The 16,755-nt window shown below is 44.5% G+C and overlaps 1 protein-coding gene across 1 annotated transcript; it reads right to left on the reverse strand.

Annotated features, from left to right (window-relative positions):
- Nucleotides 1-10,968: 10,968 nt before the first annotated feature.
- On the reverse strand, nt 10,969-16,457 carry MCAT (malonyl-CoA-acyl carrier protein transacylase). The gene is made up of 4 exons (XM_040415636.1): nt 15,907-16,457; nt 13,646-13,733; nt 13,232-13,449; nt 10,969-11,480 (listed from the first exon to the last, which is right to left on the reverse strand). The coding sequence occupies exons 1-4, from the start codon at nt 16,339-16,341 to the stop codon at nt 11,070-11,072; spliced, it is 1,152 nt and encodes a 383-aa protein (XP_040271570.1). The 5' UTR covers nt 16,342-16,457; the 3' UTR covers nt 10,969-11,069.
- Nucleotides 16,458-16,755: the final 298 nt, after the last annotated feature.

Raw genomic sequence — 16,755 nt, forward strand, 5'->3', positions numbered from 1 at the left:
TAAGGCGTGACACCCGCTATTTCTGTCCTGACTACCCTGCCCTATGCTTAGGAGAGTGTTTCCGGAAGTACCACACACAGGTACACCTAGCATAGGGATCACATCTCACCAGGACAGGCACACAGGGCTATTAGGGCCCATTCACTCACAGCTGCTGCTCCTTTCACCTGGGATAAAGTGCATAACGTACTTCGCCACATCTTTGGGCGATTTGCGCTTTGCACATTGTCCCATGGGGAAGGAGAGGTTTGTTCTATAAAGGTTAAAAAAAAACAAAAAACAAAAAAAAAAAACACCAGTAAGCAAAAAGGTTAATGTTCAGTTCAAAAAGTTAAAGTTTAGATGTTCTGTTCCAAAGTTAATAAAATTATTGTGTTGCGGCCTGGTTTTTTCTTTTTTTTTTACCTTCCAGGTGGACCAACCGATCGACTAGCTGCAGCACTGATGTGCATTCTGACAGAAGCATTGCGCTGCTGTCAGATTACACGCAAGTCGGTGTATGCGGCGCTGCAAGACGAGATTTCTCCTCTGCAGTAAAAGATACGTTTGCCGAGGCATATGAGCTGAGGAGGTGGCGGTGTTCATATACTTTGGCAAACACTTTGTATATATATAAAAAAAAAAATCCCGGCAAGATTTATTCATCCACATCGATTGATGTGAATGGAGAAATCTGGTTTGCCAGGGCATACGAGCTAAGTGGGTATGGATGTTGGGCGGAGCTCCTATGTCCTGGCAGACGCCTTTCCCCTCCTTTTTCTTTTTTTGGCAGAGATTTTTTCATCCACATTGATCGATGCGAATGAAGAAATCTGTGCCGTTCATTTTTTTCTTTCAGCCCAGAGGCTGAACGGAAAAAAAAAAATCTCATTACCTGTATGCTCAATATAAGGAGAATAGCAGAAACTCCTAATGCTGGCCATACATGTAATGACTGCGGAGACCCTAAAATGCCAGGGCAGTACAAACACCCCACAAATAACACCATTTTGGAAAGAAGACACCCCAAGGTATTCGCTGAGGGGCATATTGAGTCCATGAAAGATTGAAATTTTTGTCCCAAGTTAGCGGAAAGGGAGACTTTGTGAGAACAAAATCAAAAAAATCAATTTCCGCTAAGTTGTGCCAAAATTTTTTTTTTTCTATGAACTCGCCATGCCCCTCATTGAATACCTTGGGGTGTCTTCTTTCCAAAATGGGGTCACATGTGGGGTATTTATACTGCCCTGGCATTTTAGGGGCCCCAAAGCGTGAGAAGAAGTCTGGTATCCAAATGTCTAAAAATGCCCTCCTAAAAGGAATTTGGGCACCTTTGCCCACCTAGGCTGCAAAAAAGTGGCACACATGTGGTATCTCCGTATTCAGGAGAAGTTGGGGAATGTGTTTTGGGGTGTCATTTTACATATACCCATGCTGGGTGAGATAAATATCTTGGTCAAATGCCAACTTTGTATAAAAAAATGGGAAAAGTTGTCTTTTGCCAAGATATTTCTCTCACCCAGCATGGGTATATGTAAAAAGACACCACAAAACACATTCCCCAACTTCTCCTGAATACGGCGATACCACATGTGTGACACTTTTTTGCAGCCTAGGTGGGCAAAGGGGCCCACATTCCAAAGAGCACCTTTCGGATTTCACAGGTCATTTACCTACTTACCACACATTAGGGCCCCTGGAAAATGCCAGGGCAGTATAACTACCCCACAAGTGACCCCATTTTGGAAAGAAGACACCCCAAGGTATTCCGTGAGGGGCATGGCAAGTTCCTAGAATTTTTTATTTTTTGTCACAAGTTAGTGGAAAATGATGATTTTTTTTTTTTTTTTCATACAAAGTCTCATATTCCACTAACTTGTGACAAAAAATAAAAACTTCCATGAACTCACTATGCCCATCAGCGAATACCTTGGGGTCTCTTCTTTCCAAAATCGGGTCACTTGTGGGGTAGTTATACTGCCCTGGCATTCTAGGGGCCCAAATGTGTGGTAAGGAGTTTGAAATCAAATTCTGTAAAAAATGACCAGTGAAATCCGAAAGGTGCTCTTTGGAATATGGGCCCCTTTGCCCACCTAGGCTGCAAAAAAGTGTCACACATCTGGTATCTCTGTATTCAGGAGAAGTTGAGGAATGTGTTTTGGGGTGTCTTTTTACATATACCCATGCTGGGTGAGATAAATATCTTGGTCAAATGCCAACTTTGTATAAAAAAAATGGGAAAAGTTGTCTTTTGCCAAGATATTTCTCTCACCCAGCATGGGTATATGTAAAAAGACACCCCAAAACACATTCCTCAACTTCTCCTGAATACAGAGATACCAGATGTGTGACACTTTTTTGCAGCCTAGGTGGGCAAAGGGGCCCATATTCCAAAGAGCACCTTTCGGATTTCACTGGTCATTTTTTACAGAATTTGATTTCAAACTCCTTACCACACATTTGGGCCCCTAGAATGCCAGGGCAGTATAACTACCCCACAAGTGACCCCATTTTGGAAAGAAGAGACCCCAAGGTATTCGCTGATGGGCATAGTGAGTTCATGGAAGTTTTAATTTTTTGTCACAAGTTAGTGGAATATGAGACTTTGTATGAAAAAAATAAATAAAAAAAATCATTTTCCACTAACTTGTGACAAAAAATAAAAAGTTCTATGAACTCACTATGCCCATCAGCGAATACCTTAGGGTGTGTACTTTCCGAAATGGGGTCATTTGTGGGGTGTTTGTACTGTCTGGGCATTGTAGAACCTCAGGAAACATGACAGGTGCTCAGAAAGTCAGAGCTGCTTCAAAAAGCGGAAATTCACATTTTTGTACCATAGTTTGTAAACGCTATAACTTTTACCCAAACCATTTTTTTTTTACCCAAACATTTTTTTTTTATCAAAGACATGTAGAACAATAAATTTAGAGCAAAATTTATATATGGATGTCGTTTTTTTTTGCAAAATTTTACAACTGAAAGTGAAAAATGTCATTTTTTTGCAAAAAAATCGTTAAATTTCGATTAATAACAAAAAAAGTAAAAATGTCAGCAGCAATGAAATACCACCAAATGAAAGCTCTATTAGTGAGAAGAAAAGGAGGTAAAATTCATTTGGGTGGTAAGTTGCATGACCGAGCAATAAACGGTGAAAGTAGTGTAGGTCAGAAGTGTAAAAAGTGGCCTGGTCTTTCAGGGTGTTTAAGCACTGGGGGCTGAGGTGGTTAAGCACCGCATCACGGATGTGGACCCATTCATTTCAATGGGTCTGCAATTTGGAAGGTGTGGTCCGTAACGGAGGCACAGAACCCCACGGACACACTATGGAGTGCTTCCATGGGGTTTCTCTCCGTTCTTCTACACCGCAGAATGTTGTACTTTTTTGCGGTGCAGAAGGATCACGGACACATTCAAGTTGAATGGGTCTGGATCAGTCTTTAGAAACCACACGGATGTTGCCCGTGCATAGGGGACCGCAAATTGCGGCCACTAAACCCCCAAGCATGCTGGCGCTTTTGGTCTTAAACCAAAGGTAAGACAGCACTACTCGCTCAGTCCAATATGGTAGATTCCAATGGTGGCGGTGTCCGCGGTGTTGAGCCCTAGCCTGGTGGGCTCCAAGCAATTTAGAGAAGGAATGAATGACCACAGCACTCAGCGTCCTCAAAAGTATAGAGGTTTTATTCACCAACTGTGCGACATTTCGACTCCAAAGAGTCTTTCTCAAGCAACAGAAAGGCTCGTTGGAGTCAAAATGTCGCACAGTTGGTGGATAAAACCTCTATTCTTTTTACTTTTGAGGAGGCTGAGTGCTGCGGTCATTCATCTCTGCTACAATATGGTTTCAAACCTGCATATATCAAACTCCATTTAATTTTCAGTTTCCCACATTCTGTGTTGGTGAATTTCTTTAGTGGTTGTTGCTCCATTTTTATTTTATTTTAGACAAAGCTCCAAATCCCTTGCATAGACATAGAGGTAAATAATATCTTGGCTGCCTGCAGCCGCCACTAGAGGGAGCTCAGAGACTAACGGCATACAGTGTTATTGAATTCAGAGTAGCTGTGTCAAATACAACCCCTAGTGCAATATTAGACATGTTTGGCAGAGACCCACCCTTCCACCTTGAATAGTCCTATAATTTTTCCCATCTTTTATATCCACACAGGTATCTACAAGCGATCCAGCAACCATTTACCCTAACCTGCTGCTCCTAGCTGCACTGGTTGCAGTTTTTGGACTAGTCATCAAGCTGGGACTGGATGACTGAAATTCTGGAAGAGGCCACGGCAGGACTCTGGTCAATGCATGCCACCCTGGTGGTGCCATTTATACACTGGAATATTTTGTATCTTTAACTTTATCTATAGTGCTGGGTCACTGAAATTTTTTTATTATAAATTTTAAGATTTGGTGGTTACTCATTAACTTCCTTATGATTAATTGTGGGCTTTACGTGTGAGCACCTAACTGTTTTTGTTAGGTCTGTACGGACAGACATTTTTGTACCTGTGAGTGAAGGAATGCAGGCCATCCTCTTCTCATCCCAATTCTCCCTGCAATCTGTGAATCAAATGTTGAATAAATGATTTCATCCAGTATATTCATCATTCATATATGGCTCCTGTCTCTTTGATGTATGCTCTTTTTCTAGTTATCATATATAGAGTATAATCATCCCGTACCCAGATTGGAATGACTGATAACAGGGACTAACAGAATATATCAACTGGAGCTCTGGTGGATAGACCATAGACCGTGGCAGAACTACAAACTTCCTCATCGATATCTACATTGGTTCAGCCATATAGAACGGGGGGTAAAAAAACAACAACTTTGTATTATCATGACAGTATACACTAGGGGAGTATGTGATGGGCCCACCAGCTTCTTGGTAGATCTCCCCTAATGATGCTAATTTGATGAGTGCGGCTTTTCGGCAAACCACCGCGCACACCAGGAAAGAGGGTGGTGATAGGAGAGGCTTCCCTTCTAATGTTAATGCCCCTTGCCAATTCATGATCACAAGGCAGGTACAACACACGTGTTACTGAGCCCGGATGGTGCTTCGCCAGCGTCTCTTCATTATAAGAGGGCATCAATATCATATTTAGCACATGATCGTTGTGAGTCCAGGGACAGATTCTGCTTCAAGCTAAAAGGTGTTTTCCAAGACTAAAACATTAATGTTCTATATTAATAAGCCATCAATGTTTCATCAAGGGGGATTTGACCTCCATAAGTCAGGAGAAACTAGGGCTTAGCTGCCACTGCATGCCAGTCATTGCTGTGGCCCCTTCAATGCCTCCAGGTACAGTGGCTCATCCATTCATGTTTGGTACAACAGCTCAGCCCCATTCATTGATTATCCGCAGGGGTCCCAGGAGTCCGACCTAGGATAGGCCATTCATGTTTTAGCCCTGGAAATCCCCTTTAAGTCTTAACGCTAGTCCCTGCAAATAGAACACTGAGACCCCTTTTGCTGGACACAGCTCTGTGATGCTGGGGATGCTTCAGTGTGCAAATCTGGGGGCAGAGATCACAATATAAATGATCTAAATCTGCTCCAAACACATACATCTAATGCTGGAAATCCTGCTGCTTCCTCAATCTCCAATATGAGGAAGTGAAACCCAAGACTGTATACAAAATAACCACCGATACAAGAACAGGCTGTGGACTGCGGGGGCGAGACGGCGGACTACATGGTGACAGGAGCGTGACAGCAGAGTACCCAATACAAAATAGTGTGAATCCTCACATTAAAACTAAAGAAAAAAAACACTATAAACAGAAACGTATTCCTTTTGCTAGGGTATGTCACAGCTTTAGGACTGTTAGGGGTCCGACCTCTTAGTCCTATGTTATTAGTGTATTTGATGGGAAAACCCCTTTAAAGGGGTTGTCTCATTTCAGCAAATAGCATTTATCATCATGTAGAGAACGTTAATACAAGGCGCTTACTAAAGTATTGTTATTATACATATTGCCTCCTTTGCTGACTGGATTCATTCTTCCATCATATTATACGCTGCTTGTGTCCATGGTTACGACCACCCTGGAATCCAGCATTGGTGGTCGCGCTTGCACACTATAGGAAAAAGCACTAGCCTACGTGAAGTCCCACTGTCCTGGCTACCAGAGAGGCCGGCGCTTTTCCTATAGTGTGTAATCACGACCACCGCTGATGGATTGCAGGGTGGTCTGTAACCATGGAAACAAGCGGTGTATAATGTGATAGAAAAATGAATCCAGTCAGCAAAGGAGGCAATATGGATAATAACAATACATTAGTAAGTGCCTTGTATTAACTCTCTCTACATAATAAATGCTATTTGCTGAAGTGAGAGAACCCCTTTACTGAAAGCTATTCTCCGCTTCAACACAAAAAATTTACATGAAGTGGGGAATGGACAGAAAACTTCCATTATGTGGAAGGTATTAAAATAGGCAAAATTCCTATTAAGCACGCACTTTTCGCCGATGATCTATTGGTTTTTCTGGAAAACCCTGAGAGGGACTTAGCCAATGTTTTTAAACTTCTGGAGGACTTTGGCTCAGTGTCGGGTTACGAAGTGAACGCTACTAAATCAGAAATCTTATTCTTGAGAAATAACCCCCATAGGAAAAATCCCCGCCAACTTAACATACCTATTCAAGTAGCCCCTATATCCATAAAATACTTTAGGAATCCACATTGGTAGACAGACAGAATCACTATACCATCTAAACTACCCACCACTCTTTAAAAAAAATCCTCTCAGACATGGAGAGGTGGATGACTCTCCCCCTTTCCCTAGGAGGCAGGTGCCAACTTCTAAAAATGATAGCCATTCCAAAACTCCTATACCCCATGCAGACGATACCACTTCTTCTCAGACATTCAGATGTTAGAAGGAGCTTTCAGTTCATTTTTATGGGCAGGGAGAAAACCCAGAATAGCGCTGACAAAACTACAACTTCCTAAACTAAAAGGGGGTATGTCATTCCCAAACTTATACAACCTGGCAAGTCTTATGAGACATTGTATTGATTGGCTATTCAACACCAATGGGGTACTGGAGTCGCAGCTGGTACATCCTTGGAGTTTGAAAGCCCTTATTCATACCAGTTACTCAGCTCAACCACCGTTAAGAAGATAGAGTCCCGCAAAATATTCAGGTTGCCCTTTACACTTTCTAAACACATGCCTTTGTGGGGTCATCCAGAATTCCCAGCGGGTGTAGAACTTAAGCACTTTGATACATGGAAAGAGGCGGGCATTACAAAGGCTTTAGACCTATGGAACACGCAAGAACAGCGCTATTATTCCCATACTGAACTACAGGAAAGGTTCCCTTTAAGTCGCCCACAACATGTACTCGCTTTCCTTCAGATCAGGAGTTTCCTATATAACAGAATAAGTTTGACCATATGATAGGGCAGGGGAAAAACTAAGAAGTCACTATCTGAGCTCTATCAAGAGATTCGAGAGGCCAAACAAAAGCCTCTTGCGGAGACTCTTTTCATCTTGGAAAAGGGATTTCCCGACCATTGAGGTACAGCGAATAATACCGCAGGGATGGGAAAGGATTAGAAGGGTGGTATTTAATGAGGGCTGCAGAGAGACGCAGTTCCGACTGATGCACAAAGCAATATACGGTTTTCGCTTTTCCTCTCAGGCCCAAAACCAAAACAGATTGACCTGTTGCCCAAAATGTCATCTGGAGAGGTCTGACATGGTGCATGGAATTTGGTCATGCCCCGAATCGACCAAATGTGGGGAATTAATAAAAAACCAAATTAAAAGGCATCTAAAGGTAAACATCCCTAACACTCCTGAGTTTATTCTGCTCCATGTTCCTCCAGACCACACACACATACACCCAATTGTGTACATTACTATCCTGGCAGCCAAGCGGTGCCTACTCAATAATTGGCTCCGACCACAGGTGCCTTCAGTGAATGAAGTATTCCAACACGTTAAAAAGTGCTTCGACTTAGAGAGAGTGGAGGCAGATACCCTTAGAGGTAAACGCATCGAGCTATTTTTCAAAAGATGGGAAGAATATATGCAAGTGGTTTACTCAGACTTGGAGTTGAGGGGACTGATGAAACCTTTCCTATCCTCGGAATGGGACTTAAAACGAAAAACTGCAGGGACCCTAGGGAGACTACTATCTGATTGAAGTTTAGCGGCTATTAGAGAATGATATATTGAGAGACATATAAGTTACGAGGGAGGGAGGTTATCTTTAAACTGTTTTTGGTTGTAAAACTAGTTTTGGTCACTATCTCGAACGGGTATGCAATGATGTAATGTATTTGTAGTACTCATTATACTACCACTCTGTACATATCTATATATGTTCAATCTGCTTCAGATATATTATGCATCATGTATTATTACCTGTCAAGTCTTTCTGCACTTGTGACATGTTTAAAAGAAGAAAAAAGTAAAAAATCTAAAAGATTATATACAAAAAAAAAACAACTTCCATGATGCTCTCTTTTTCATTTTTTTGAACTGCGCATCTGCCAGTTCCTGGGCTTCTCTTCTGCTACCCAAGATGGCTGTGCCGTTTCTCGAACAACCCAATGCACACCGATATACTAAGACTGGTATTAGTATAAAGTCTGTCGGCGCAAAACGCACCCCATTTATTAAGAAGCACAAGCCTCTCTGGTGCAAATTATAGTCAATCTGAAAGACCATAGGAGGCCTCACCCACTTAAAAAAAAAAAAAAAAAAGCGTTAAGAAAATTTGCTAATTATTGCACAATTATGAAATGCGCCATGATTTTTTCTTTTTTTTTTTTACACTGCACAAGTGGCTTAAAAAGTGTAATAAATGTGCTCCACTCCGTATTAGTAGTACAGCACTGGAGAAGCATGGCGGGTTTTACAGCGTAATTTTGGTGTGGACAGGTATGCCAAAGTTTCTCCGAAAACCCACCAGCAGCCAGGTCTTTTCTGCTTCCCATTCATTTCAACCGGTTGTAGCGCTGAGGATCGCGCCCCCACACTTTTTCTGTTTTATACTAATAAAAAGAGAATTCTTAAAATAAAAAATAAAAAAACGGCCGCACTGGCTCCCGATCCTCAGTGCTGCCTCCTACTGAGATGTATAAGAGGCAGAAAGAACGCTGTCGCAAGCAGGTTCTTGGTAGAATTTCGGAAAAGGCTATCCGCATAAAAATGATGCTGCAAAACACACTGTGTGAATGGGCCCTTAAACTACTGATGCAGAAATGTGCGTGAAGCTGCCCGGTTATCTTGGGTGGCCTAGGAAATGGCAGATATCTGAATAAAAAAAAATAACAAGGAAGGCACCATTTTTGTCGCTTTAATAAACTGTAGTACTGAATTTCACCTGCAGGTGTCACAATTGCACACTTTTCAATGCCTACTGCTAGTGATCGGAACAGAACTTTGGTTTGAATGCTGTAACAGAAATCTCTGAGCAATGCCAAAGGTGTCTGAGCCCTCTATAGAGATAAATGTATTTTGGTCTGAGGTCACAGACTTCACGAATGCTATGTTCTCACCCATATCTATGACAGATCATAAGACTCCATTAAGGCATGACATAGAGGTATTGATATAAAGCTTATACCCTGTGTTGTGTGTGTATTTGTGCACGTCTTCAATGGCATCCTCACTTTTTACCCGGCCACATCACTCCTTTCTCAGACACAGTATATATAAAACAGCTCTTTAATATAGGATATAGCTCTACACAGAAGAGTAAAAACAGTCAGTGCCATCGACAAGACATCTATGGGTTTACCGCAGGCAAACTGATAGAAAGTCCCACGATTAATCTAACATCAGAGATAATTCTGTACCCGAAGACCACAGCCGGTCATACATGGATGTGGAGACGGGCGGTATGAACACTTAGTCAGAGATGTTTTAAATCGGAAACAACAGATATGACAAAAACTGCAAAGTCTACTTAATGGGGCAGTCACAGCAAGGTAAGCAACAGTAGGCCATTTCTAGTTTATATCTGTGGGTCCAGCTCCAAAAACCCTCAGCCATTTGCTATTAGGCCGCTGCGCCACCTGCTGGGAAAATGTACTCACAACAGCCAGGTAATACATGGCTGGCCCAAGTCTGTGCAGACATTTTTCCTTTTAGGCCATGTGGACAGGGGTTGTCTAAAGAAGTACCCTTAAAGGGACATTAAACCTAATGAACAGGTTTTCCTGTAAGTGAACAGGAAATACTGTTGTCCTCACTATTTGTCAGCCTGTCAGGGTTAACCCTACCGTTGATCTCTTCCAGCTTCAGCAGGACTTAATGATCTTTTTGTCCTAGTGAAGGGGAGAGGAGGGAGGCACCTGCTCCAGCCAGTATTCTTACAGCCAGACACATAACATGGAGGAGAAGGGGGGGGTGACATGTCTGATCTCCTGGGATACAGATTTCTTAGACTTCTCGGTATTATATCTAGATAAAATAGCACCAAGGGAACAGAGGGAGTGCTGGAATACTTTAGTGTAAGGATTTATTTTCCTTACATGTGACTACATCCTTAAAGGAGTTGTCTCATCACCGACAACTCCGTTAACATGAGCATCATTGCGTCAATCAACATGGGTCCCACTCCTGAGACGTTAGCTGTTCATTTCTGAGTGCGAGTCACCCCTCTAAGATGTCCTAAGAGGACAAAGATTCAATAGTCTGGGAAGATTGGGTGATAATCGGTGGTAACTAGTGAATATTCACCTTTAAAGCAATTACACAGTAATTCAATGATAACTTAAGGTACAGACACCTCATTTCTCTTTGGCCTCTTGCACACGAACGTTTTTTTCCCCCCATTTACGTTCCTTTTTTTGCGTTCCGTATACATAACCATTCATTTCAATGGGTCCGCAAAAAAAAAAAACACAGAATGTACTGTATGCATTCTATTTCCGTATTTCCGTTCAAAGATAGAACATGTCCTATTATTGTCCGCATAACGGACAAGGATAGTACTGTTCTATTAGGGGCCATATGTTCTGCTCCACAAAAAACAGAATTCACACGGATGTCATCCGTATTTTTGCGGACCGCAAAATACTGAAAAAGCCATACGGTTGTGTGCAATAGGCCTTTAACAGTCACTTTCAAAAACATCTATATTTTTGTAAAACTTCCAGGCCTTTAGGTTGCAGATCCTGAGCATCGTTCCCAGCTGAATTCCTGGTCCCATTTCAAAGGTCCACGGAAAGTTGGTTCCTTGCTTTCTTTCATAGATGGCGTGCATTGTCTGTTCCCATTTTACAGGGGAGACCAGCTGCTTGGCCAGGAGGTCCTCCATAGCTGAAGCGTGTCTGTACCTTTTCCCGTCTACGTTACAGTACACATTTATGAGTGGCTGCTTGAAGCTGAGGGTCTTCAGAGCGTTACGTAAAGGTTCTACAGCAGGTTCCATTAGTGGGGTGTGAAAGGCACCACTCACCGGCAACAGCTTAGTCCGAGAAAAGGAGAATTTTTTGGAATTCTTTTGCAGGAACTGAATTGCCTGGAATAAGCATATTAAAAAAAAGTTTATATATTCCAATGGACAGGGGTATGCTAAAAAGAAAAGAGTCTATGGGCGGTACCAAAATAGCAGAGTAAGTAGCTAAACAACGACTGTCATGGGACTTGGATTCACCTGATAGAATAGTGCCTAACAGGTAGGATGCCCACCTATAGATATGAAATAAATGTCTGTTATAGGACTACTCCCCTTCGTGAGAAGAGAACACGTTTCTAAAACGGGAAGATGAACACAAAGTCAGGGAGGGTGGGGGTGCTGACAAGTCAAAGGGGATATCTCACTTCAGGCATTGGTGGCTTATCGCTAGGATATGCCACCAATGTTAGATAGGAGGGGGTCCCACCACATTTCCTGTAGAGGTGAATGGAGCGGTGGCTACGATTACAAGGTGCGCAGTCCATTAATTTCGATGGGACTTCTGAAAATACCTGTGCGCTCTTCTTAACTTTTAGGGGCCTGTTCAGGAGATAGGTGTGGGTCCCAGAGGTGAGACCCGCACCTGTCTGACCAATGTCTGAGGTGATGAAATCCCTTTAAAAGAAATTGTCCATCTTGTTTAAAAAAAAAAAAAAACACACTAATTGTGATGAAATAAAAAAAGATCCCATACTCACCAGTTACCATCGGAGTTCCAGTCCTCCACGATGGGGTTTGTTTACTTGACTATAGCAATGGCATAGCTTTATACCCCGCATCATTACAGCGGCCAATCACTGGCCTCAGCCACATGCTGCACAAGGCTGCTGATGCCAGTGACACTGGGTATACAGCCATGTCACTGCTGCAGCCGTCTAAACATACACTAGTGTTTGGGCCCCTCTAAAATATCCTGATGTCTGCCATTGGGCCTAAAGAAGGATTGGGCATGTTCCACTTCAACCTACCCAAATGTTTTGTAGCCCATGGTAAATAAGTGGCTATGGGCAGCTCAACTGTTGGTTACCTTCCTCAACAAATGTACATGTTTAGCCAATTCAGACTTCTAGGTGACTCACTTTGCACTTATAACCCACCCCCCACCGCCATGGCTCCCCTGGTCAGTGCCGGTCTTCCATGATATTTCCCCTACCCGTGAAATTTCCCTACCCTCGTCATTTCCTGTTGTGACGTGGCTGCACCGGACATGACGTTCCCAGCTTTGGAAGGAGGTGTGCCACGCCTTGTAGGCGCACAAACGACTGGGTAGGGAAATTTCACACCAGAGTTGGGGAGAAGGGGCCACCTAATGCGCCTGGGCCTTATCTCTCAGCTGGACACCGGCCGACACTGCGCATTCGCCGGGAGCCTCAGCAGCGGTTAGAGGGTAGGGAAAAATGCAGGGCCAGTACGCAAGCGTGGCTAACTACTGCCATCGGGATACACTGTGCGTGCGCACCAGCGGACAGGGAGATCTTATACCGAACATCCATCTGGTCATCGCGCCTGCGCACTGTGGGGGTAGGGAGATCTGATGGCCATTTGTTCTGTAAAATCTCCCTACCACTCATCGCGCATGCGCGGTGTCTGATCATCTGGAGCCAGCTAAGAAGTAAGACACACTGGTGTGAAATTTCCCTACCCCATCATTGTGCGCCTGCGCGGCACGGCACACCTCCTTCCAAAGTTGGGAACGGCATGTCCGGTGCGGCTGCGTCACAACAGGATGTGACGAGGGTAGGGAAATTTCACGGAACACCGGCTCACGTGACCAAGTAGGTAAAGAAGTAGAAGAATCTTGTATAGAATCTCACCTCCATGTGTCCTGCAATGACTCTGCCATTCGGGAACAGGAAATTTGCTACCTTGCAGACCGGCTCCGCTATTCCCAACGTCTTGCAGTGCTCTTCAGCTTCAGCACAGACCAAATGATACTTAGTCTTAGATGTGCCAACCACAGAGAGCATCCCACTAGGTACAGCGTCGGACGCCTCCTGCATCGCCTCTGCTCGGATTTTCACTGCATACAGAGCTGCAATGAAGAACATTAGTTGTCAAGAGTATCTGATTCTATGAAGACAGCTATTCAAAATAAAAATACATATTTTCTCAATATTTCACATGGCGCCTGAATAATCCAATTTGCAGCTGGATAATAGGCAGTGCCTGCGCAGCCGCTGTCCATAGAAATGAACGGGTGTGTGAAAAACAGCTGATCATTTTGTTACCTTCTGTGAAATCCAAAGCACCAGCGAAAACCAGAGCAGCGAACTCCCCCACGCTGAACCCAGCCGTCACCACACATTTCTCCACGGCCTGGAGGAAGACTGCAAAGTGAGAAACTTACAGGGCATTTATCAAAACCCATCAAGTCACCGCTGAGGACTCTACTACCTGGAGCAGAGACCGGCATCAACCAGCGTCTCTTAGGCCCCTTGTAGACAAGCGTTCCTCCAGCAGCGAGTCCGCAGCGCAGCACCCGGCTTGACCTCCCAGCACTGACGGCGTCACATAGCATTATATTGATTTATGATGCTATGTAACCCTTACAGTTCTGGAATGTATTGGATAACACTGGCAGTGACTGTAAGGATTACAACATAGCATCATAAATCAATGTAATCCTAGGTGACCCCCGGGAGTTCAGGCCGGGAGCTGTGCTGCTGACTCGCAGAGAGACAAACGCTCGTCTGCAAGGGTCCTGGACTACTTACTCTGAAAGACCCCAAATGTTCATGCATTCTACAGACAGCCCATATATTTCAACAGAAATGGACTGTGTAATGCTTTATCTCCCCAGTAGGAGCGCTACAGGGGAATTGAACACTTGCGGCCGCGTACACAACAGATTCAAGAGTTTTTTCGAGATTTAAAAAAAAAAAAAAACTTGACCAAGAGCTGGAGGCTGTGTAACAATAATAAGACCCACTAAAAAAGTACCATCAACTTCTCCCCACTGGGTCTGCAGCGATCACATGCCATTCATCACTCATGTGAATCTAAGAAAACCCTATTAAGATCTGAGGAACCCAGCAGCGAGGCATCCAGCTTATTATCAGTGGACTCACCTCCCCGAAAAACGATTGCCAACTGAATCCCCATAAGTCTTCTGCAACCAAATGGATACACATTGGTGAGAATTAACACTTTCATGACTTCTGTAGGGAGACAACAGAATTGTGCTGCTCAGCCCGTATGAAAGAGGCTTCCCGGTGTTATGTGAATAAAGTTTAAAGAGGTTCTCCACAATCCCTTGGTTGTTAGAAGAGTCCCTTGAAGATAAGCTGATCACAAAGTGTCCTCCTATTGAGACCTCCAGTGATGAACTGTAATCTGGGAAGGAAACCTGGTAGTAAGTGTTCAATTTAACAGCAGCGCCACCACAGGGGAAATTAAGCATTACACAGGGTCCAATCCAATCAATGGGTGTAATACAGGACAGGTCCTCCAGAGCGATGGATGCTCTTTGTAGCTGCTCTTCTCTCTGGCCATGACGATCTTGAATAGAAGACACCTCTTCTATTAATTCCCTAATAGCACATACGAAAAAGAGTTTTCTAAACTGCACAACCCCTTTCATCACTGCATAATAGAAAGCTTCACAATTTCTCTGTATATTTTGTATATTAATACATTGCCGTTTTCAAGATCTCTGCCTGCTGTTAGTTAAAAAAGAAACATTAAAGGGGATGTCCTGCAAAAAATATTCTAGTTCTGAAACCAGCACCTGGATCTGAATACTTTTATAATTGCATGCAATTAAAAATTTTGTATAGCCACTGAGCTATTCAATAAAATGTATCCGTATAGCGCCACCTGCTGTTCGTTTCTTTCTTATTTCTTCGTCCAATTCACTGAGATGGCTGCACATGCTTTGAAGGAAGCACCTATCTGGCCATGGCTACTGCAAGGGGGCACCTATCTGGAGACAGCTGCTGTGAAGAGGGCACAGCTGCCGTGGCGAGGGGCACAATGTGGGCACAGCTACCGTGGCGAGGGGCACAATGTGGGCACAGCTACCGTGGCGAGGGGCACAATGTGGGCACAGCTACCGTGGCGAGGGGCACAATGTGGGCACAGCTACCGTGGCGAGGGGCACAATGTGGGCACAGCTACCGTGGCGAGGGGCACAATGTGGGCACAGCTACCGTGGCGAGGGGCACAATGTGGGCACAGCCACCGTGGCGAGGGGCACAATGTGGGCACAGCTACCGTGGCGAGGGACACAATGTGGGCACAGCTACCGTGGCGAGGGACACAATGTGGGCACAGCTACCGTGGCGAGGGACAGCACAAATAAAGGTACCATTGTAATGTGGTTTCTGAGCAGTCTAAAAGGCTCCGATTAGGTGACAGGCGGCTCCCTTTAATGTTTACCTGCGCTAGAAAATGAAGACACGGTGCTTGACAAGCAGAGATTTTGGAAATTATGTAAAATGAATCTAACTGTAACAAAGTTGCATGCTGGGAGTTGTAGTTTCCGACTTACTTCAGGGTCCTCTTGGCTGAGCTTCTCGGCTGCGGCCAGGGAGGTGAGGAACACAGCCGGCTGGCAGTGCACGGTCTTCTCCAGCATCTCCGGCGGGCCCTTGAGGCAGAGGTCCAGCAGGTCATAGCCCAGCACTCTGTGGGCAGTCTGGAACATGGCTCGGACATTGGGGTACTTTAAGAGTCCGCTGCTCATGCCCACCTGCTGGCTGCCCTGTCCTGGGAACAGGACCACCGAGCTGTCGGATGGAGATCTGGAGGGCTGGGGCTTTTCTGGGTCTTCCCTGTCCACCTCCGCCCCCTCCAATAAACTAGCTATATCCTCTTCTTTCCCACTGCCTCTGTCAGTATTAGATGCCCACCTCTGGGCGGCCTGATGCCCATTATACAGCAACCTCCTATAGACACACGACCTGAGAAGAGAGGAGCCCCCCATGCCTGCTGTTGAGCCTCTGACAGATGTGATCACAGAAGCTCCCCTCCAGCACGTGGGTCACCCTGGACTCACAAGGGCACTTCCGGGTGCGCTGTGCACCGCCATACGCTTCCTCCCGGGAACATGAATCTCAGCACAAACGTTCTGCGCGGCGCTATTCCTAATTTGTGGGGAAACTGTAACGATCTCGCGATTAAAATAGCTGTCTATGTGACTGAAAATGATATTAGGAACATCGGGTGAAGTCTTGGTTTTGCCCAGAGTTAAGATGGCCGACGATGGAATTTCCCTACCCCTGGACCCCGCCCCCTGGTCAGGTGATCAATGCACACCCAAGCTAACAGGGCAGCGTCCATACTCCTACTACCCTGGTGACCGGAGTAGAGGTGAGTGCTTCTCCCTAATGTCTTCACA

The sequence above is a fragment of the Bufo bufo genome, chromosome 1 (assembly GCF_905171765.1).
Source record: "Bufo bufo chromosome 1, aBufBuf1.1, whole genome shotgun sequence".
In the NCBI taxonomy this organism is placed as follows: Eukaryota; Metazoa; Chordata; class Amphibia; order Anura; family Bufonidae; genus Bufo; species Bufo bufo.